Below are 18,520 nucleotides of genomic sequence, written 5' to 3'. Positions count from 1 at the left end.
GGGTCCGATGGAAACCACTGGGGTCTGATGGAAACCACTGGGGTCCGACAGAAACCACTGGAGTGTGACGGAAACCACTGGAGTCCGATGGAAACCACTGGAGTCCGACGGAAACCACTGGAGTGTGACGGAAACCACTGGGGTCTTAGGGCTGTTGTGTTGCTCTCACTGTCCTCAATTCCTCAAGCAACTTTTCTTGCCAAAAGGCTAATAGTCTTAAGCAAGTTTATCATCTCTTGACACAGTTTTAGATGCTGTAATCAACACAAGGTCATTAACTTCCCATCAGTGAACGACGAGTGAGTCACGTGAGAACATACATTAGTGTAAGGGTCATTTTTATTTTTGTAAAGTAATTCTGCTGTGATGAAATGCTTCATTTCAGAGTTTCTGACAACTGTGTAAGTTGAGTCTCTTGTGATGAGTACTTGCTGGAGTAGTGTCGACAGAGTGCTCTGCTAGCACAGCCACGGCATTACTGCCTCAGGAACACGATACTCATCTAGTTCAGTAACAGAAGAGCCCACACTCCACTGCTCCTCAAGAGCAGGACACTGAAGACTCACTTGCAGGGCCTCAGTCAGGTGACCAGTCAGAAACGGCAGGAGGGATGCGCTGATACAGATACAGCAGTAGTGGAGATGTCTTCGCCTGTGTGGTTTTCCACATAGACATATTCCATATTTCTGGCTTTTTGTTCTGTACCATAAGTACGTGTTTGAAGATATTGACCACCAGCCAACTTCAACATTTCCCACTTGTTTTTTTATTTTGTTTTGTTTTTGAGATGGAGTCTCATTCTGTTGCCCAGGCTGGAGTGCAGTGGCAAGATCTCAGCTCACTGCAACCTCCGCCTCCTGAGTTCAAGCAATTCTCCTGACTCAGCCTCCCGAGTAGCTGGGATTACAGGCGCCCGCCACCACACCTGGCTATTTATTGTATTTTTAGTAGAGACGGGGTTTCACCATGTTGGTCAGGCTGGTCTCGAACTCTTGACCTCAAGTGATCTCCCCACCTTGGCCTCCCAAAGTGCTGGGATTACAGGCGTGAGTCACTGTGCCCGGCCACTTTGCCATTTGTTTATACAACTGATTTTAAAACATTTTTTAAATGACCTTTTTATTTGAGAAGCAGTGTACTTTCGTCATAGAAGATATGTATAATTACATAAAAGAAAATAAACACTTGTAATAGATATTAGTACTGTCTACCACAGGCCAAGCACACAAAATTCAAAATGCTCCATAATCTGGAACTTTTTGAGTGTCAACATGATGCCACAAGTGGAAAATGCCACACCTAACCTGCAGTTAAAAGACAGTCAGAACTTTGTTTCATGCACAAAATTATTAAACATATTATATAAAATTGCCTTCAGGTTGTGTGGATAAGATATATATGAAACATAAATGAATTTTGTATTTCGACTTGGGTCCTATTCCAAGATACCTCATTTTGTATATGTATATGTAGATATTCCAAAATCCTAAAAATCCAAAATCCAAAACATTTAAATCCCAAGCATTTTAGATAAGGGTTCATCAACCTGCATTAATTTTCTGGCATATATCCTTGAGGTTTTTAAAATATTTTACCACAACCATATTTCAGCAGCCACGTCATATTTCTCAGTAGGAGCAATGTGCTTACCTAGTCCCTGTCGCCAGACACATGACTGGTCTCCAGCCTACTTGCTGTGTATAAAAATTTTAATCCCTGTCTCCTGAATTCTTGTATATATTTGGGTCAATACTTGGGCTTTCTGTTGCATTCCAGAATCCATCCGTCTACTAGTACCACACTGCTTTAATTATGTAGCTTTTTGGTTTTTTTTGAGACACAGTCGCTCCGTCACCCAGGCTGCAGTGCAGTTGCATGATCTCGGCTCACTGCAAACCTCCACCTCCCGGGTTCAAGTGATTCTCCTGATACGGTGACCACAGGCATGTGTCACCGTACCGGCTAGTTTTGGGGTTTGTTTGTTTGAGACGGAGTCTCACTCTGTCACCAGGCTGGAGTGTGGTTGCATGATCTCGGCTCGCTGCAAACCTCCACCTCCCAGGTTCAAACAGTTCTCCTGATACGGTGACCACAGGCATTCATCACCATACCTGGCTAGTTTTGGGGGTTTTTTTTGTTTTTTTTTTTTGAGACAGAGTCTCACTCTGTCACCCAGGCTGGAGTGCAGTTGAGTGATCTCGGCTCACTGCAAGCTCCGCCTCCCAGGTTCAAGCCATTCTCCTGCCTGAGCCTCCCGAGTAGCTGGCACTACAGGTGTGCACCACCACACCTGGCTAATTTTTTATATTTTTAGTAGAGACAGGGTTTCACCATATTGCCAGGCTGGTCTCGAACTCTTGACCTTGTGATCAGCCTACCTCGGCCTCCCAAAGTGCTGGGATTATGGTGTGAGCTACCGTGCCCGGCCTTAGTTTTTGCATTTTTCATAGAGATGAGGTTTTGCCATGTTGGCCAGACTGGTCTTGAACTCCTGACCTCAAGTGATCCACCCACCACCTCAGCCTCCCAAAGTGCTGGGATTACAGGCATGAGCCACCATGCCCAGCCTAATTATGTAGCTTTATATTACTGTTTATTTTTTTGTTTGTTTGTTTGTTTGTTGTTTTGAGATTTAACAGCTTAGCCACTAGGTTGGAGGAGGCCGATTACTGTACCATGCTATTTGCTCAGCCTTCCTGAGGGACAGAGGATGCCACATACCGGGTTAAAGTAGAGTTTTAGAGGGGTTTTCACCGGTTAGTTGGGATGGCCCTCGATCTCCCTGACTCAGATCCTACTCGCCTCACCCCAAAGTGCTGATTACAGGCTTGAGCCACCGCTACCGCCATATTACTGTTTATATAACTCTTCTGGCGGCCGCACGTGGCTCAAGCCTGTAATCCCAGCACTTTGGGAGGCCGTAGACGCATGGATCACGAGGTCAGGAGATCGAGACTATCCTGGCTAATACTGACGTGAAACCCCTTGCCTCTACTAAAAAAATACAAAAACTAGCCAGGCAAGGTGGCGGGCTTGTAGTCACAGCTACTCAGGAGGCTGAGGCAGGAGAATGGCGGAACTCGGGAGGCGGAGCTTGCAGTGAGCTGAGATCCCGCCACTGCACTCCAGCCTGGGTGATAGAGCCGAGACTCCGGCCTCAAAAAAAAAATCCTTTCTGGATTACTTCTCAGCTATTTTTACATGGGGCTTTTTGCAGGGAGCAGAGTAGGGGATGAACATACCAAACATTCTTAAGTTCTGAAAGCACTCCTGCTGGAAATTTTTCTTCAGCTCCCTACTGTCACCACTTAATGAAATTATTACTAGAATTATATGGCTGGGCGTGGTGGCTCACGCCTGTAATCCCAGCACTTTGGGAGGCCAAGGCAGGTGGATCACCTGATGTCAGGAGTTCGAGACTAGCCTGACCAACATGGCAAAACCCTGTCTCTAATAAAAACACAAAAATTAGCCAGGCGTGGTGGCAGGGGCCTATAGTCCCAGCTACTTGGGAGGCCAAAGCAGGAGAATTGCTTGAACCTGGGAGATGGAGGTTGCAGTGAGCCAAAATCAAGATCGCACCACTGCACTCAAGCCAGGATGAGAGAGTGAGACTCCATCCCCCCGCCAAAAAAAAAAAAAAAAAACATTAAATGTATTAACTAATTTAGAAAGAAGTCATCTCTTTATGTTTATTGAATTTTCCCATTCAGGAGTGTGTTTCTCTGTTATGTATTCAGGTCTTCCTTTGTGTGTCTCAACAAGACTTGACAGTTTCATTCACATTGATACAGCACATTCCTCACTGACCTGTGCCTAGTACTTTTGTTGTTTTAATAAAGGTGGGCTTGGTTTCCAGCCAGTCACCACCACACAGCACAGCCTCTGATGGCAGGTGGCACGTAAGCGAAGTCCCCACACTGCTGCTCGTTGCTCATTCGATTGCTTTAATTCCTCTAGGCTGACAACTGATGATCAGTTTTATGTCTTCCTTTCAAATATTTGAATCTTTTATGGGTTTTTTTTTTTCTTGTCCAAATGCATTGCCTAGCACTTCCAATACTGTATTAAACAATGGTGGTAAGGATAAATAATTCTTGCCCTGACTTTCATGGGTTTGCTCTCAGCCTTTTGCCACTGAATACGCTGAGGGCCTTGAGTTTAATTTGGATATTCTTTTTTTTTTTTTTTGAGACGGAGTCTCACTCTGTCGCCCAGGCTGGATTGCAGTGGCCGGATCTCGCCTCACTGCAAGCTCCGCCTCCCGGGTTCACGCCATTCTCCTGCCTCAGCCTCCGGAGTAGCTGGGACTACAGGCGCCCGCCACCACGCCCGGCTAGTTTTTTGTATCTTTTAGTAGAGACGGGGTTTCATCGTGTTAGCCAGGATGGTCTCGATCGCCTGACCTCGTGATCCGCCCGTCTCGGCCTCCCAAAGTGCTGGGATTACAGGCTTGAGCCACCGCGCCCGGCCAATTTGGATATTCTTAATCAGATTAAGTAAATTTTCTTCTACTTCTGGACTACTGAGAGTTGTTTTAAATCATAAATACTTACTGGTTTGATCACATACCTGTGAATATCTGTCGGGATAATCGCCTACTCAGCCATTCATTTCACAGATATTTGTTATGTTCCAGACCCTGACCTTCAGCAGTCACAGTCTCCAAGGGTATTTCTAACCAAACTTCCTTCCCAGGTCATCTTTTTATGTCTGGCTGAAGCTGTGATTCTCACTAACCCCATCTCTGTGCCCTTAGAACAGCAGCCCTAGCTCCAGTGGTTCAAGCTTCTGAAATCCAGGTGTCCCAGGCGCCCCCGGCCTCTGGATGGGCCACAGTGGTGTGTCCCTGCTGGAAGGAGGTGGACTCAGGGCAGAAGATGAAGAATCCAGCCTGTGGGCAGGAACCAGGTTATTTCTAGGAAATTGAGGTGGCAGTGCCACATTCTTAAGTCAGGGAGAGGCTGGTTATGGTATTTTTAAATGATTGCACTTACATTCATGTCTCTTTCATTTTACTGTATTTCAGTTCTTCACCACCAGGCGTGTTCCTTGAGAAGGACTATGAGATTTACCGGGATTACAGTGCGGACGGCCAGCTTCTTCACTACAGGTAGAACCCGTGTCTCAGGCGTGGCCCTGTTTGCTGATGGGAGGGTGGGCTCCTCAGCGAGCCAGGTTCACTGCGAGCGGGAGGTGTGTGGCGCATAGCAGCAACACCACAGGGCCAGAGCTGGAAAGGCCGTAGAGGCCACAGTGCCAGGGGCCTGGGCAGAAGCCCCTTAGAGTTGCCCCAGGCCCATTGGCAGCCCCTGTCTAGGAACGTTGTCTCTGCCTAGCTTAGGCAGCCTGGAGCCTGAGGGGCTTCCCTCCTGCTGGTGGAGCGGCAAAGCGCTGGAGGGTCCTCAGTTAGGTCCACCCCTGGCAGCTCAGGCCACACGTGCCAAAGTACTTGCCAGGCCCTTCTGGAAGGTTGGCGCTAGTCACAGTGGAGAGGTGGGCTTTGGCTTCCAGTAGTCCTGGGTCAGCCTCACAGACTGCTGGAAGGTTCTGGAGACTCCCCTCAAGACCTACTGCCTTCACACTGGGCGGGCAGGGCGCTCCCTCCACCTCCCAGGATGTCCAGGCAGGGGCAGGCACCTGGATTTCTCCTCCTTGGCCGAGTGATGACCAGTTGGCTGCGGGAGATGCAGGGCCAGGGCCAGCTGCTGTTTCTGTAGGGGGGTGGGTGTCCGCAGCACAGACCACCCAGGAGCACTGTGGTGCTGGGGAGGAAATGGAGGACCCAAGGGGGCTCTGGCATTTTGCACAGACGATTGAACGGCTGGAGCTTGGAAGTGGTGACGGTTTGTTTCTTACGTTTGTGTTTGTTGAACATTAGGGTTGCGGCAGGGATTTAGAGCCTGCCCTGGTCCCAGCAGTGTGTCTATTGGATGGAGGACAGGTTTTATAGCCTTCCTGAGCTTCCGTTTCCTCATCAGTGAGATGGATCTGGGCAGCTAACTCAGTGGTCAGTGCAAAGTGACAGAGCTCGTAGTGGAAGACCCACCCCCACTGTGGCAGGTCAGGTCCTGGCTCTGGTCACCAGCCTTGGGGCTTCCTGCAGACCCAGCATGTGCTTAGCAGACCAGCACGACTGCATCCTTCATGATGGACGGGCCCACCTGGTCTTTGTTTGCCAGGCACCGCCTCAGCTCTGCCATCACCAGGGCACCATTCTACCCAGAATCAAGAGTCTGACTCACTGGCAGTATCCCTGAGCTCATCTGCAGCTCCCACAGAGCTTTCAGGGAAGCAGGTGTCCCAGGTGAGGTGAGGAGGACCTTCTGGCCTCTCTGGGGATGTCAGGAGTGGGGATGGGTTGCTGAGCTAACCCCGCCCCAGCATCCTGCTCCTCACACCTGCCAGGCCATTCTGGTGGCTCAGCCTCCTTCAGTCCCATGGAGCCAACTCTGGCCCCACGAGCTGACATACCAGGTGTTGGTCTCCACGAAGGTCCAAGGATCCTCCTGGAGGTCCACAGTGCTCGCAACCCTCCAGTGGCTGCGCTTCCTGTGTCTTCTGCCTCTGCTGTGCCTTTGGCCCCTCTCAGAGGCTGGCACCTTTCACCTGGCTGGCGATTCAGCCTGATGAAGATCTCTGTTCAGACCACGAGTGTGTCCATGTGCTGGCCAGGCCCCCCTGACACAGGGCCAGCAGCTGCACCTCTGGGCCGTAAACTAATGGTTGGGAGGAGACAGCCCACATAGAGCTCTGTGTGGGGCATTGGGCTCCCTCTGGACCTGGCAGGGAGCAGAGGCCTTGCCACTGCATTGGGCGGCCCAGCCCATCGTTTGCTGTGAGTAGTGCTGTGCATCCCTGAGGGCGATCCCTGGCCCTTGGCCAGTGTGGTGGTGGCAGCCTGGCCTCCTCCAGTGACCTAGTTGGGGGCTGCTCCACACCAGGCAGCTTGGCCACCTCCTCGTGCCCCTCCCCTGTTGCTGTCGTCCTGTCACTGAGACCTTGGGACAGAGGTTCAGTGGTGTCTGGAAGAAGAAGACACTGGGTCCACGGGGGGATGAGGGAGGCCTGCCGGTGTGCAGCAGCAGGGCACTGCCTCGGGGGGATTTCCGCACCCTGGGGTGATGCATGCATGTCTGGGGCGGCAGTGCCCTGGGGTGATATATGCATGTTTAGCTGGAAAGGTGGAGCAGGGCTGGGAAGTGGATAGCCAGACCCTGTCCTGAGACGTTCTCAGTCCTTTTTTGCTGAAACCTGCATGCTCTGTGTGTTCTCATGATACATGGATGTGGGACTCACGCTTGCCAGATTGGCACTTGTAGATTGGTTGAGAGCAGGCACCCAGTGGAATCTGCCAAGCCAGTCCTTCCTGTGATCTAGGGCTTCTGGAAGGAGGGAACTTATCTTCCTTGGGGAGTCAGTGAGAGGGCCTGCCATGCAGCAAGCTGGGCACAATTACAGACCGTGCCAGCATCTCCTGGGGTGGAATGTTGAGTGTGCCAGGGTTCCACTGTGGCCGCTGGTAAGAGATGCCGCCCTCAGCCAACCTGGGCTCCCGTCAGGAGTGAGGCTTCCCTCTGGACATGCTGGAGGCCTAGGTGTGAGTGCCACAGCCACGCGGGTGCTTCTGGGACGTGGGAGGAGAGCTGGCGTCCAGCCCCATGCCAGCCCCACAGGGGCTGAGAGCAGAACAGATGAGAGCCAGCCAGGCCTGCTGGGCTCAGGAGGCCTTGGAAGCCCCACTCTGCCCCCAGAGCATGCCTGGTGCTTCCTTTCACAAGTTGCCGTCAGCATAATGGACCAGTGTGATGCCATGTGAGATGGCAAGAAATAAAGTCCCTGTGAAATAAATTATATGGACGCAGTTCACTCAGGAAAAAGAAATTATAAACAAAAGCCAGGGAGCTAACCCAGCCCTGAGTTGCAGCGAAGGTGTACTATTACCTCAGCCTGGTAAAAGCACGTTGCTTCTGGTGTTCTCCGCATACTGAGATAGGAAAAAACAGAAAAGTCCCACCAGCTTGATACCAGCACTCAGGCTATCAAGAGACCACACCCAGAACAGCAGGGATAGCAGTGGGGTTGCCCTGGCAGGCAGCCTGGCAGGGTCACGCCCAGAGGGCACACAGATGAGTGTGAGGTCACAGGGGACCCCGGGCCTGGAGGAGTGAAGTTGTTTTTCAAGCAGAATTTCAGACGTATGGTTTCTTGTTCTGTGTGAGTATAACTGTGTCTGGACTCAGGAACTTTGGCGGAGTGTTTTCCTCGGAAACCTGCAGCATTGGGTTGGGAGCCTGTCGGCTGCTGCCGCTGCCCACTTCTCCCAGCTCCATCCAGGCTTTGCATGCACAGCAGCTGTTTCGTAGAAGCGAAAGCAACAGGGAAGCGCTTCTGGCTGTGGTTTTGTTTCTGCTTTGGTTTATGTGCAGCACTCCCAATTCTTCCTCCAAAAATAGGCTCTGGGAGAAACAGCCCTCAGGGCCCTGAGTGTCATCCTGTCCTCTGTCACTGAGTCTGCCCTGCCCGCCTGACTTCAGCATTTTCAGAGGCCACGACCGCTCTTAAGATTTTCCAACTTCCCTTGCAGTTTGGAAGTGTCCACTGAACAACCTGTGTTGTGATGTTTGATTTCTGTTTTATTGAGAGATGGGGGAGATGGTCTTTCTGCACTGGTGCCCCTGCCCTACAGAGAGTTATGGCAGGGAGGGTGAGGAGGAGAAGGACAGGTTAGAGAAGGGGGAGGAGAGAGAGGCCTGGGGTTCCAGTTGCCCCAGAGACATGGGAACGAGCTGGGCTCAGGAAGAGGGGCTGTGAAGGCCCGTCAGGGAGGCCGGACGGGCTGAAAGGGCAGACATTGCCCAGGAGGAAGCCCAGCAGGGGCAGCTGAGCCATGGGTGCTGTTCAGTGCTCCCCGGGGGCCCAGGACAAGCTCAGCCAACTAGGGGTGAGAATTACAGTCGGTGGGGCCTGGAGACTGGATGTGATTTGGGGGAGCTGAGGAGAAGGGCCAGGCAATGGGGTTGGGGAAACGCAGGCTCAGGAGCTGCCCCAGGGAGAGAGCGGAGCTGCCTAGATGGCAGAAGGGTGGGTGGGGCAGAGCGAGAGACCTCTTAAGAGACACTCTGGGCACCATGGGGCATGGTCCTCACCTAGCTGCCACTGGGTCTGTGCTGCATGGCCTGGGGAGAGTGTCTGGGTCTCTCGGGGCTTCCCCATCTGCGACTCCGGTGCTCGGCACAGGCCTCGGCCTGCATTGAGGAGGTGCTTGGCACACACGCGTGGCAGTGCCAGCCTCCTCCCCTGGCCAGGTGGGATCATCAGCATGGGGGCAGGTCCTCTGGCCTTCTTACCTTTCTTCATCTCTGCCCCAACTGGGCAGAACCCCTGTCCGTTCCTGGGATAGAGTGTGGCATCTGACCAGCAAGCCTTTCCCGTGCCCTCACCTCCCATCACACTTACCCCACCCTCCGGCCGCCTGCCAGCCCCCCATCCTCCCTCAGCAACCCTAGACGGACAGCAGAAAGGCGCCTCCCTGGGGACACAGCAGGGCACCCTGTGCTGGGACCGTGTGCCAGCCCTTCCCTAGGCCTGGCCCAGGCCTAAGGCAGTATCTGTTAAGTGGTAAAAAGAGTCACAGATACGCGAAACTGATGGTTCACATTTACCAAGGGTTTTCTGTGTCAGTGCTGAGCTCAGGGCCTTACTACATGCACATTGTTTTGTTGAATCTTCATCATAACTGAGAAGGAAACTGAGGCAGAAAGATATTAAGTGAAATCTGAGCTTTTGCAGCCACAGAGCAACAGACTGGAGTTCAACCCCAGATCTCCCAAACTCTGGAGCCCTTCACCCCTCAGTGTCCCCAGGCCATGGAGGGGTTGACACCACAGCTGGCCCTCAGGGTTTGGTGGCCCCTGCCATACTGGCTGCCACCATCCACTCTGCCTCACTAGCCCCTGATGTCAGGTTGGGAGCAGCTTCCAGCAGCCATGAGCAGAAATCCCAGGAACAGGCACCTGCACTCTGCCCCTGGCTGCTGCCCTGACTTCTCGCCTGGGTGGTGTGGCCATGCTGAGCAGGCGCACAGCCCAGTGTTCTGGAGCAGGTTGCCGCCCGGCCAGCAGGTCAGGGCGTGCCATGTCTTCCTGGTCTTGCCTCAGCAACCCCCCAGGCAATGGAGAATGTGGCCTTGTCCAGAAAGACCCCACATCAATCAGAGGGACACAACTGGCTTGTAAAATGTGTGGGTTTTCTACTTTTTTTGTTGTTTGTTTTAGAGATGGGGTCTCACTGTGTTGCCCAGGCTGGTCTCAAACTCCTGGCTTCAAGTGATCCTCCCACCTCAGCCTCCCCAAGTGCTGGAATTACAGATGTGAGCCAGCATGCCTGGCCAAATTCCTGGGGCTCTTTTTATTTTTTATTTTTATTTTTTATTTATTTTTTTTTTTTGAGATGGAGTCTCGCGCTGTGTCACCCAGGCTGGAGTGCAGTGGCGCGATCTCGGCTCACTGCAAGCTCCGCCTCCCGGGTTCACGCCATTCTCCTGCCTCAGCCTCCGAGTAGCTGGGACTACAGGCGCCCACCACCACGCCCGGCTAGTTTTTTGTATTTTTAGTAGAGACGGGGTTTCACCATGTTAGCCAGGATGGTCTCGATCTCCTGACCTCGTGATCCACCCGCCTCGGCCTCCCAAAGTGCTGGGATTACAGGCTTGAGCCACCGCGCCCGGCCTCTTTTTATTTTTATTTATTTATTTTTTTTTAGACAGGGTCTCACTCTGTCACCCAGGCTGGAGAGCAGTGGTGCAATCATGGCTCACTGCAGCTTTGGCCTCCCTGAGCTTAAGCGATCCTCCCGCCCCAGCTTCCTGAGTAGCTGGGACTACAGGAGCACACCACCATATTCAGCTAATTGGTTTTTGTTTTTATAGAAATGGGGACTTGCTCTGTTGCCTGGGCTGGTCTTGAACCCCTGGACTCAAGTGATCCTCCTGCCTCAGCTTCCCAAAGTCTTTGGATTACAGACGTGAGCCACCGTTCCCAGCCATTCCCTATTTTTAAGCTCTCGTTTGTAGTATTTTGTTATAGAAGCCTGAATGGACTAAGACAGTCCGTTTAAGAGCAGATTAAACGTAGCTAAATAGAAAAGTAGTAAACTGGAAGGCAGCTGAGAAGAAAATATTCTGAAGTGTGGAGCTGCCAAGCAATGGAAACTGCTGCAGAACACGCATGAAAACCACGCGGGGCTGGGCGAGGTGGCTCACGCCTGTAATCCCAGCACTTTGGGAGGCCGAGGTGGGCGGATCACAAGGTTAGGAGTTCGAGACCAGCCTGGCCAACATGATGAAGCCCCATCTCTCTACTAAAAATACAAAAATTAACTGGGTGTGTTGGCACATGCCTCCCAGCTACTCGGGAGGCTGAGGCAGGAGAATCACTTGAACTTGGGAGGTGGAGGTTGCAGTGAGGCAAGACTGTGCCACTGCACTCCAGCTCAGCAGCAGAGCGAGACTCTGTCTCAAAAAACCAAAACCAAACCACGTGGTGTACAGTAAGAAAGAGTACAGTTGGATTTCCAGAAGAGAGGAGAGAGGAAACGGGGTAAAAGTAACATTTGGAAATTGTAGAAGACGTCAGGCCCCAGGTGTACAAAGTGCTATGCATCCCAAATAGAGAACCACACCCAAGTGGCCTCCAGGAGATGGAAGGTTGTAGAGGGGCCCCTCATCTCTCCCTGGCAGCATCCTGGGTCCAGCACCCTGCATGGCAGGCATGGCTGTGGACACAGGACCAGTGCTGACCTTGGGCCTCCAGGGGTGGAGCACCAGTTGGAAAATGGGGCCGTGGGATGCTGGTGGTGTGTGGGATGCTGGTGGTGTGCCCTGCTCCTGCTGGGCTCACCTGGACCGCTGGGACAGGTCCAACGCCACCGTTCAGCAGGAACACAGGGCCCAGGAGCCTGCCTGGCGGCCCAGGCAGCTCGGAGGACACTTGCACAGCATCCACAGTAAGGGCCGCGGTAAGGCCGCCCCCTGTTGTAGTTACAGAAGCAGCTCTGTGCCCGGTCAGGGGCTGGGATCAGAGCAGACAGACGCCTGGTCATGGGCGGCAGCTCCAGGAGAGGCCCAGAGGGAGGGCTGTGAGGGCTGGGCCAGGGCAGGTGTGAGGGGCTCCAGGGCACAGGGCCCCAGTGAGGAAAGCGTACAACAGAGGGTTCGTGGGAGCCGCAGGCAGGCAGTCACCTGTGCCCGTCCACCCCCCACGCAGGACCTCCTCGCTGCGGTGGAACTTGGGCGCCAAAGAGCGCATGCTCATCAAGGTCGCTGACCGCGAGCCCAGCTTTCTCGCCGCCCAGGGCAATGGCTACGCCCCAGACGGCCCGCCTGGGGTCCGCTCGCGCAGACCCTCCGGCAGCCAGCACTCGCCCAGCCTGCAGACCTTCGCCCCGGAGGCTGACGGCACCATCTTCTTCCCAGAGAGGAGGCCTTCACCCTTCCTGAAGAGGGCCGAGCTCCCCGGGAGCAGCTCCCCGCTGCTGGCCCAGCCCCGAAAGCCCTCCGGGGACTCGCAGCCCTCTTCCCCGCGCTATGGCTATGAGCCCCCGCTCTACGAGGAGCCCCCAGTGGAGTACCAGGCCCCCATCTACGATGAGCCCCCCATGGACGTGCAGTTCGAGGCTGGCGGGGGCTACCAGGCCGGCTCTCCCCAGCGGTCCCCGGGCCGCAAGCCCCGGCCGTTCCTCCAGCCCAACAAGCAGGGTCCCCCCTCGCCCTGCCAGCAGCTGGTGCTCACCAAGCAGAAGTGCCCCGAGCGCTTCCTGAGCCTGGAGTACAGTCCGGCCGGCAAGGAGTACGTGCGGCAGCTGGTCTATGTGGAGCAGGCGGGCTCCAGCCCCAAGCTGCGCGCCGGCCCGCGGCACAAGTACGCGCCCAACCCCGGCGGGGGTTCCTACTCCCTGCAGCCCAGCCCCTGCCTGCTGAGGGACCAGCGCCTGGGCGTCAAGTCCGGAGACTACAGCACCATGGAGGGACCTGAGCTGCGGCACAGCCAGCCGCCCACGCCGCTGCCACAGGCCCAGGAGGACGCCATGTCCTGGTCCAGCCAGCAGGACACCCTGTCCTCCACAGGCTACTCCCCGGGCACGCGCAAGCGAAAGAGCAGAAAGCCCTCTCTGTGCCAAGCCACCAGCGCCACCCCCACCGAGGGCCCCGGGGACCTGCTTGTGGAGCAGCCCCTGGCGGAGGAACAGCCCCCGTGCGGGACCAGCCTCGCTCCTGTGAAGCGAGCGGAAGGTGAGGCCGACGGGGCGCGGGGCGCGGCCGAGCCCTTCCTGGCACAGGCTCGGCTGGCCTGGGAGGCACAGCAGGCCCATTTCCACATGAAGCAGAGGAGCAGCTGGGACTCCCAGCAGGACGGCTCTGGCTACGAGAGCGACGGCGCCCTGCCACTGCCCATGCCCGGGCCGGTGGTGCGGGCCTTCAGCGAGGACGAGGCGCTGGCCCAGCAGGAGAACAAGCACTGGAGGAGGGGTACCTTCGAGAAGCTCGGCTTCCCCCAGATCCTACTGGAGAAGAGCGTCTCAGTGCAGACCAACCTGGCCTCGCCAGAGCCCTACCTCCACCCCTCACAGGTGAGGGCCCTGCGGGTGGAGCTGAGCCTGAGGGCCTGGGGCTAAGGCCTGGGGCCAGCGCAGTCAGAGTGGGCCCCATGGGCCGGGCACAGGAGACCTGGCGTCCAGGGCGTGTACACAGCACGCAGAGTTCTGAAGCCCTGTGTCTCCGGGGCCCTGAGCACTCCAGCAGGCTGTCACAGCTGAGCCGGGAGTCCATGAGGAGGCCGCCGTGGGGTGTGGGCTGCTGGGGGTTCCCTGGCAGTGCCTTCCTCATCCTGGGGGCACCTGGGAGCTGGAGGCCACACCCTGACTCCAGCAACAGAACAGAGGCAGCCTCAGCAGACTGGGAGGGTGGTGGCCACCAGAGCCGTGGCCGGGGCTCCTAAGGAGCGGGCAGCCAGGGTGTCGGGGGCTCCCTGGTGTTTCTCAAAGCCAGTCTCCGAGGTTCCCTCGGGTAGGAAGAACTGCTGAGGGGTCAGAGGCCCCAGGAATTCAGGGATGTTGCACCCAGCCTGGGGCCTCTGGCACGTTCCCCACCTGGCTCCTGGAGCTGAAGGAGGCCAGATCCCGTGGAGGCCACGTGCACCTCTGTCCAGCATCTCCGTCCTTGTTCTCATCTCCTGACCCTGGCCTTTCACACTGGTTGGCTGCAGACACAGGAAGCCTCTGCCTCACAGGGTGAGGCAGAGGGCAGGCCTAGCGTCTGAGGACCCAGGAGGGTGGAGGAGGAACCCAGGGAGCTTCCTGGGGTGGGGAGGCCTTGAGAGCCTGGGTGGTCTCCATAGTCTCCAGGATGGAGACCTCAGAACACCTTCCAGGCTGTGCTTTTGTCCACTGCTCAAGATGCAGGAGGACAAGAGGGCAGAGATGCCCAGGGTGCGTGGACCAGGGTCCTCTCAGAGCAGCAGGCAGGGAGGGGCCTCCTGGAGGTTGGCCTGGGGTGAAGGCTGGAGGAAGGGCCTGGGGTCACAGCAGTGAAGGGATTGGGAACCAGACAGCGCTTTTACCTGGTGTGAACTGCAGCCTTCCATGCCTGAACAAGGGCACTGACACTTCTCAGGGGGTGGCAGAGTAAGGTCAGCCCCCTGGGGATGCCAGCGGATGCTCCCCTTCCTCCTGCTTCACCCTCAGCCAGGTCACCTGGGTCACCCATCAGCAGGCTGCCTTGCCACACCTTGGCAGTACAGGGTTCCAGAGCCCCAGCCGCATCTGTGGACAGGCTGGGCTCCCCTGGGCCTCCCCCTCAGGCAGCCTTGTGGTGAGCAGGGCAGGCCTCTCACCTGACTGGCTCTGGTGGGGCCCCAGCTCACACTTCTGGGGACTGTGGCCCAGTGAGCCCAACTGCCTGGCCCTCCTCCACCCCCTAACAGCCCAGCCCCATTTGTCCTTCTCAGTCTGAGGACCTCGGTGCCTGTGCCCAGTTTGAGAGCAGCCGGCAGAGCCGCAGCGGCATTCCCAGCGCCAGCTGCGTCTTCCCCACCTTCACGCTGCGCAAGCCCTCCTCGGAGACGGACATCGAGAACTGGGCCTCCAAGCACTTCAACAAGCACACTCAGGGCCTCTTCCGGCGGAAGGTGTCCATCGCCAACATGCTGGCCTGGAGCAGTGAGTCCATCAAGAAGCCCATGATCGTGACGAGCGACCGGCACGTGAAGAAGGAGGCCTGCGAGCTCTTCAAGCTGATTCAAATGTACATGGGTGATCGGCGGGCCAAGGCCGACCCGCTGCACGTGGCCCTGGAGGTCGCCACCAAGGGCTGGAGCGTGCAGGGCCTGCGGGACGAGCTCTACATCCAGCTGTGCCGGCAGACCACTGAGAACTTCCGCCTGGAGAGCCTGGCCCGCGGCTGGGAGCTTATGGCCATCTGCCTAGCCTTTTTCCCGCCCACTCCCAAGTTCCACTCCTACCTGGAAGGCTACATCTACCGACACATGGACCCCGTCAATGACACCAAAGGTAAGGCCATGCACGGGCTCTGCCTCCAGCTCAGGTAAGGGCAGTGGAGAGGGCTCCTACTGTGCTGGGTGGCAGCTGGTGAAGTCCCTGGCAGCCGTCCACACAGGGCCGTGGCTTGACACACACCTCCCGAAACACCCCACACCCTGTGTGGCCTCTTTCTGGAGCCCCACCTAGCACTGAGGCGAAGAGCTCCGGAGCCCTGGCAGACACGAGGGCGTGGGACCTCAATGGCCGCATCCACTCTGCTCCAAGCCCACCACGGCCAGTCCCGCTCCGTGACAAGGGCAGGCACGAAGAGGCTGAGGGCAGAGCAGCCGTGGTCAGGCCCCTGCATGCCTGCTGCACTCGCCTTCTGCCATCCATGGCCTAGAGGGGTTACCACCCTGGCAAGACCCGGGTTGTTCTGGGCATGATCCTGGCAGAAGGCTCCTGTGAGCAGGCAGCAGCTCAGTGACCGTGGCTCACATGCAGGTCATGCAGCACCTGAGCTGCCCCGAAGCTGCCCCATGGGGTCGTAAGTTGGAGCTGTCAACCCATCCTGATGGCTGCCTGGGGCAACGTGGGAGGCCAGAGTCTGCCCAGGCTCTCCAAGACGATGCTTCAGGTGTGCTGGGCCCAGGCCATGGTGCCGTCAGCCAGACAGCCCTGTGTCTGCAGCAAGCCGCCCTCTACCTCACATTGTGGGTATCTGCAGGGCACAGCCACAGAACTGATGTCCAGAAATGCATGCACGCACACACACATGCACGCATGCACACACACCCTCCAGGTCAGACATGTCATGGACTGTTCTGTGGTAGTGAGAGCCCACCCTGGTCTGGCCTTTGCCTCTGCAGAGATTGAGCCCCTGGTCAGGGCCTTGCTGGGCTTTACCCCTGTTACCGCCAGCCCAGGTGTGGGGAAGGTGGCTCACAAGCTGCTGTGGGCACAGAGGCAGGGTGGAGGCCACAGGGCAATGGGAGGTTCCTGGGGACAGTGTTGGGTGTAGGCACCACCCAGTCCGTCAGCTGTTTGTGGGAAGATTTTGGAAGCCATGCAGTTTCACCCGACTTTTCAACACAAAATCACAGCAGAGGCAGAGCTTGGCAGGCGGCTGGGGCTCTGCATGTGCAGAGGGGGACCAGAGCAGGGTGCCAGGCAGGCTGGGCTGGCCCGTGAAGCCCAGTCCCTGGTCCTGGGCCCTTCAAGAAGCAGGTGAAGTCCTAGGGGCTGTGCTCCTGTTGGCGTTGCAGTTCACCTCCTCGCCCTCTTCCAGAAGGGCCTGGGAATGTCGTGCCTGAGGTGGAGGCTGTGGAACTGAGCCCCTGCTGCTCAGCACAGCATGCAGCCCACAGTGGGTACCCAAGAGTAGGCGAGTGAAGGGCCGGGAGACAGCCAGACAAAGGCCTGAGATTCCTTGGGCCCATCTTGGGCCAGCTGCCTAGCCAGTGTGTGGCGGGGCCTTTTCTGCTGTATGTAAGTAGAGGCTGTGGCCTCCTAGAGGAGTGTGTGCTCCAGGCCACTGCCCTTCACACGTAGGCTCATGTGCCTTTGTCCTCGTGTCTTATAGCTGTGGGGTCCTGGCCTGCATGGAAAAAGGAATCAGGCTTCAACCTGGGTGGCCATGGCTTCAGAGCTCTGCCAAGGAAGGCCCATGAAGGCCAAGAGCACTGTCTGGGTTGGAGCGACAGCAGGGCTGGGGCTCTGTGCAGTCCCACTGGCAGGCAGCCTGCATCTTGGCTGTGGTACTATGGCCACCCTCACAGCCAGAACCCCATCTCCAGCCCCAGGGTCCACTCCTAGGTTCATCTGTCAGGGTCCCTGATTGACCCTGAGCCCAGAGGAGAGGCCTCTACATACACGGTGGCCATCCCTTCCCAAATGAGCCTCACACCCTTCCAGCCAGCCTCCTGCTGCTCAGAAAGACAGGCCCAGCCAGGCACAGCGGCTCACACCTGGAGTCCCAGCACTTTGGGCCGAGGCAAGAGGATCCCTTGAGCTTGGGAGTTTGAGACCAGCCTGGGCAACAGAGTGAGACCCTGTCTTTATGAAAAATGTTATAAAGGAAATTAGCCAGGCGTGGTGGTACATGCTTGTAGTCCCAACTACTTGGGAGGCTGAGGCGGGAGGATTGCTTGAGCCCAGGAGGTTAAGTCTGCAGTGAGTCATGAATGCACCACTGCACTCCACCACTCCAGCCTGGGCAACAGAGCAAGACCCCCCCTTTTTTTGTTGTTGTTTTTTTTTTTGAGATAGAGTCTCGCTCTGTTGCCCAGGCTGGAGTGCAGGAGTGCAGTGGTGCGATCTCAGCTCACTGCAACCTCTGCCTCCCAGGTTCAAGCAATTGTCCTGCCTCAGCCTCCCACATAGCAGGGACCACAGGTGAGCATCACCACACCCGGCTAGTTTTTGTATTTTTAGTAGAGACAGGGTTTCACCATGTTGGCCAGGCTGGTCTCAAACTGCTGACCTCAGTTGATCCACCTGCCTCAGTTTCCCAAAGTGCTGGGATTACAGGCATGAGCCATTGTGCCCAGCTAAGACCCCATGGGAGGGGGGAGGGAAAAAGGGAAAGGAGGAGAGGAGAGGTGGGGAGGGGAGGGAAGAAAGACGGGCCCTATCAGCCGAGGAGGATGTAGGATGTAGCCTGTGCCTTGGAGGGCCAGCTAGGCTGCAGCAGAGTTCTTAGAAAAAGGAAACTGTAGCCTGGGGACCCTTGGTGAGGGGCAGAGCTGAGCCTGGTGCATTGCCCTGAGCACCCTGCCTGCCTCAGCCTCAGGAGCCTTTGATTGTCTTATCTCCCAGCACCTGCATGACCTGCACTATGTGGTCCCCACCCTCGGGGACTGAGGCCCCACGAGGTGATGCCCCCAGCTTAGCCTTGTCTCATGGGTGGTCACACCTTTGGGTCTCCTGACTGGTCCCCAGGACCTCCCTCAGCAGGTTCTCGTCACAGACATCGAGTGCACCT

The 18,520-nt window shown here is 56.3% G+C and overlaps 1 protein-coding gene across 2 annotated transcripts in view; it reads left to right on the top strand.

Moving 5' to 3' along the window:
* The window catches only part of ARHGAP39 (Rho GTPase activating protein 39), a 142,874-nt gene that overhangs the window by 111,159 nt on the left and 13,195 nt on the right, over nt 1-18,520 (top strand). For both annotated transcript variants that reach the window (XM_003903285.3, XM_009213812.3), the window contains exons 4-6: nt 5,030-5,113; nt 12,267-13,629; nt 15,006-15,567. In XM_003903285.3, coding sequence (XP_003903334.1) covers nt 5,030-5,113; nt 12,267-13,629; nt 15,006-15,567 — 2,009 coding nt within the window. The remainder of the gene's footprint in view (nt 1-5,029; nt 5,114-12,266; nt 13,630-15,005; nt 15,568-18,520) is intronic.

The sequence above is a fragment of the Papio anubis genome, chromosome 8 (genome assembly GCF_008728515.1).
Source record: "Papio anubis isolate 15944 chromosome 8, Panubis1.0, whole genome shotgun sequence".
NCBI classification, from domain to species: Eukaryota; Metazoa; Chordata; class Mammalia; order Primates; family Cercopithecidae; genus Papio; species Papio anubis.
This window is presented reverse-complemented; position numbering and strand designations above follow the sequence as displayed.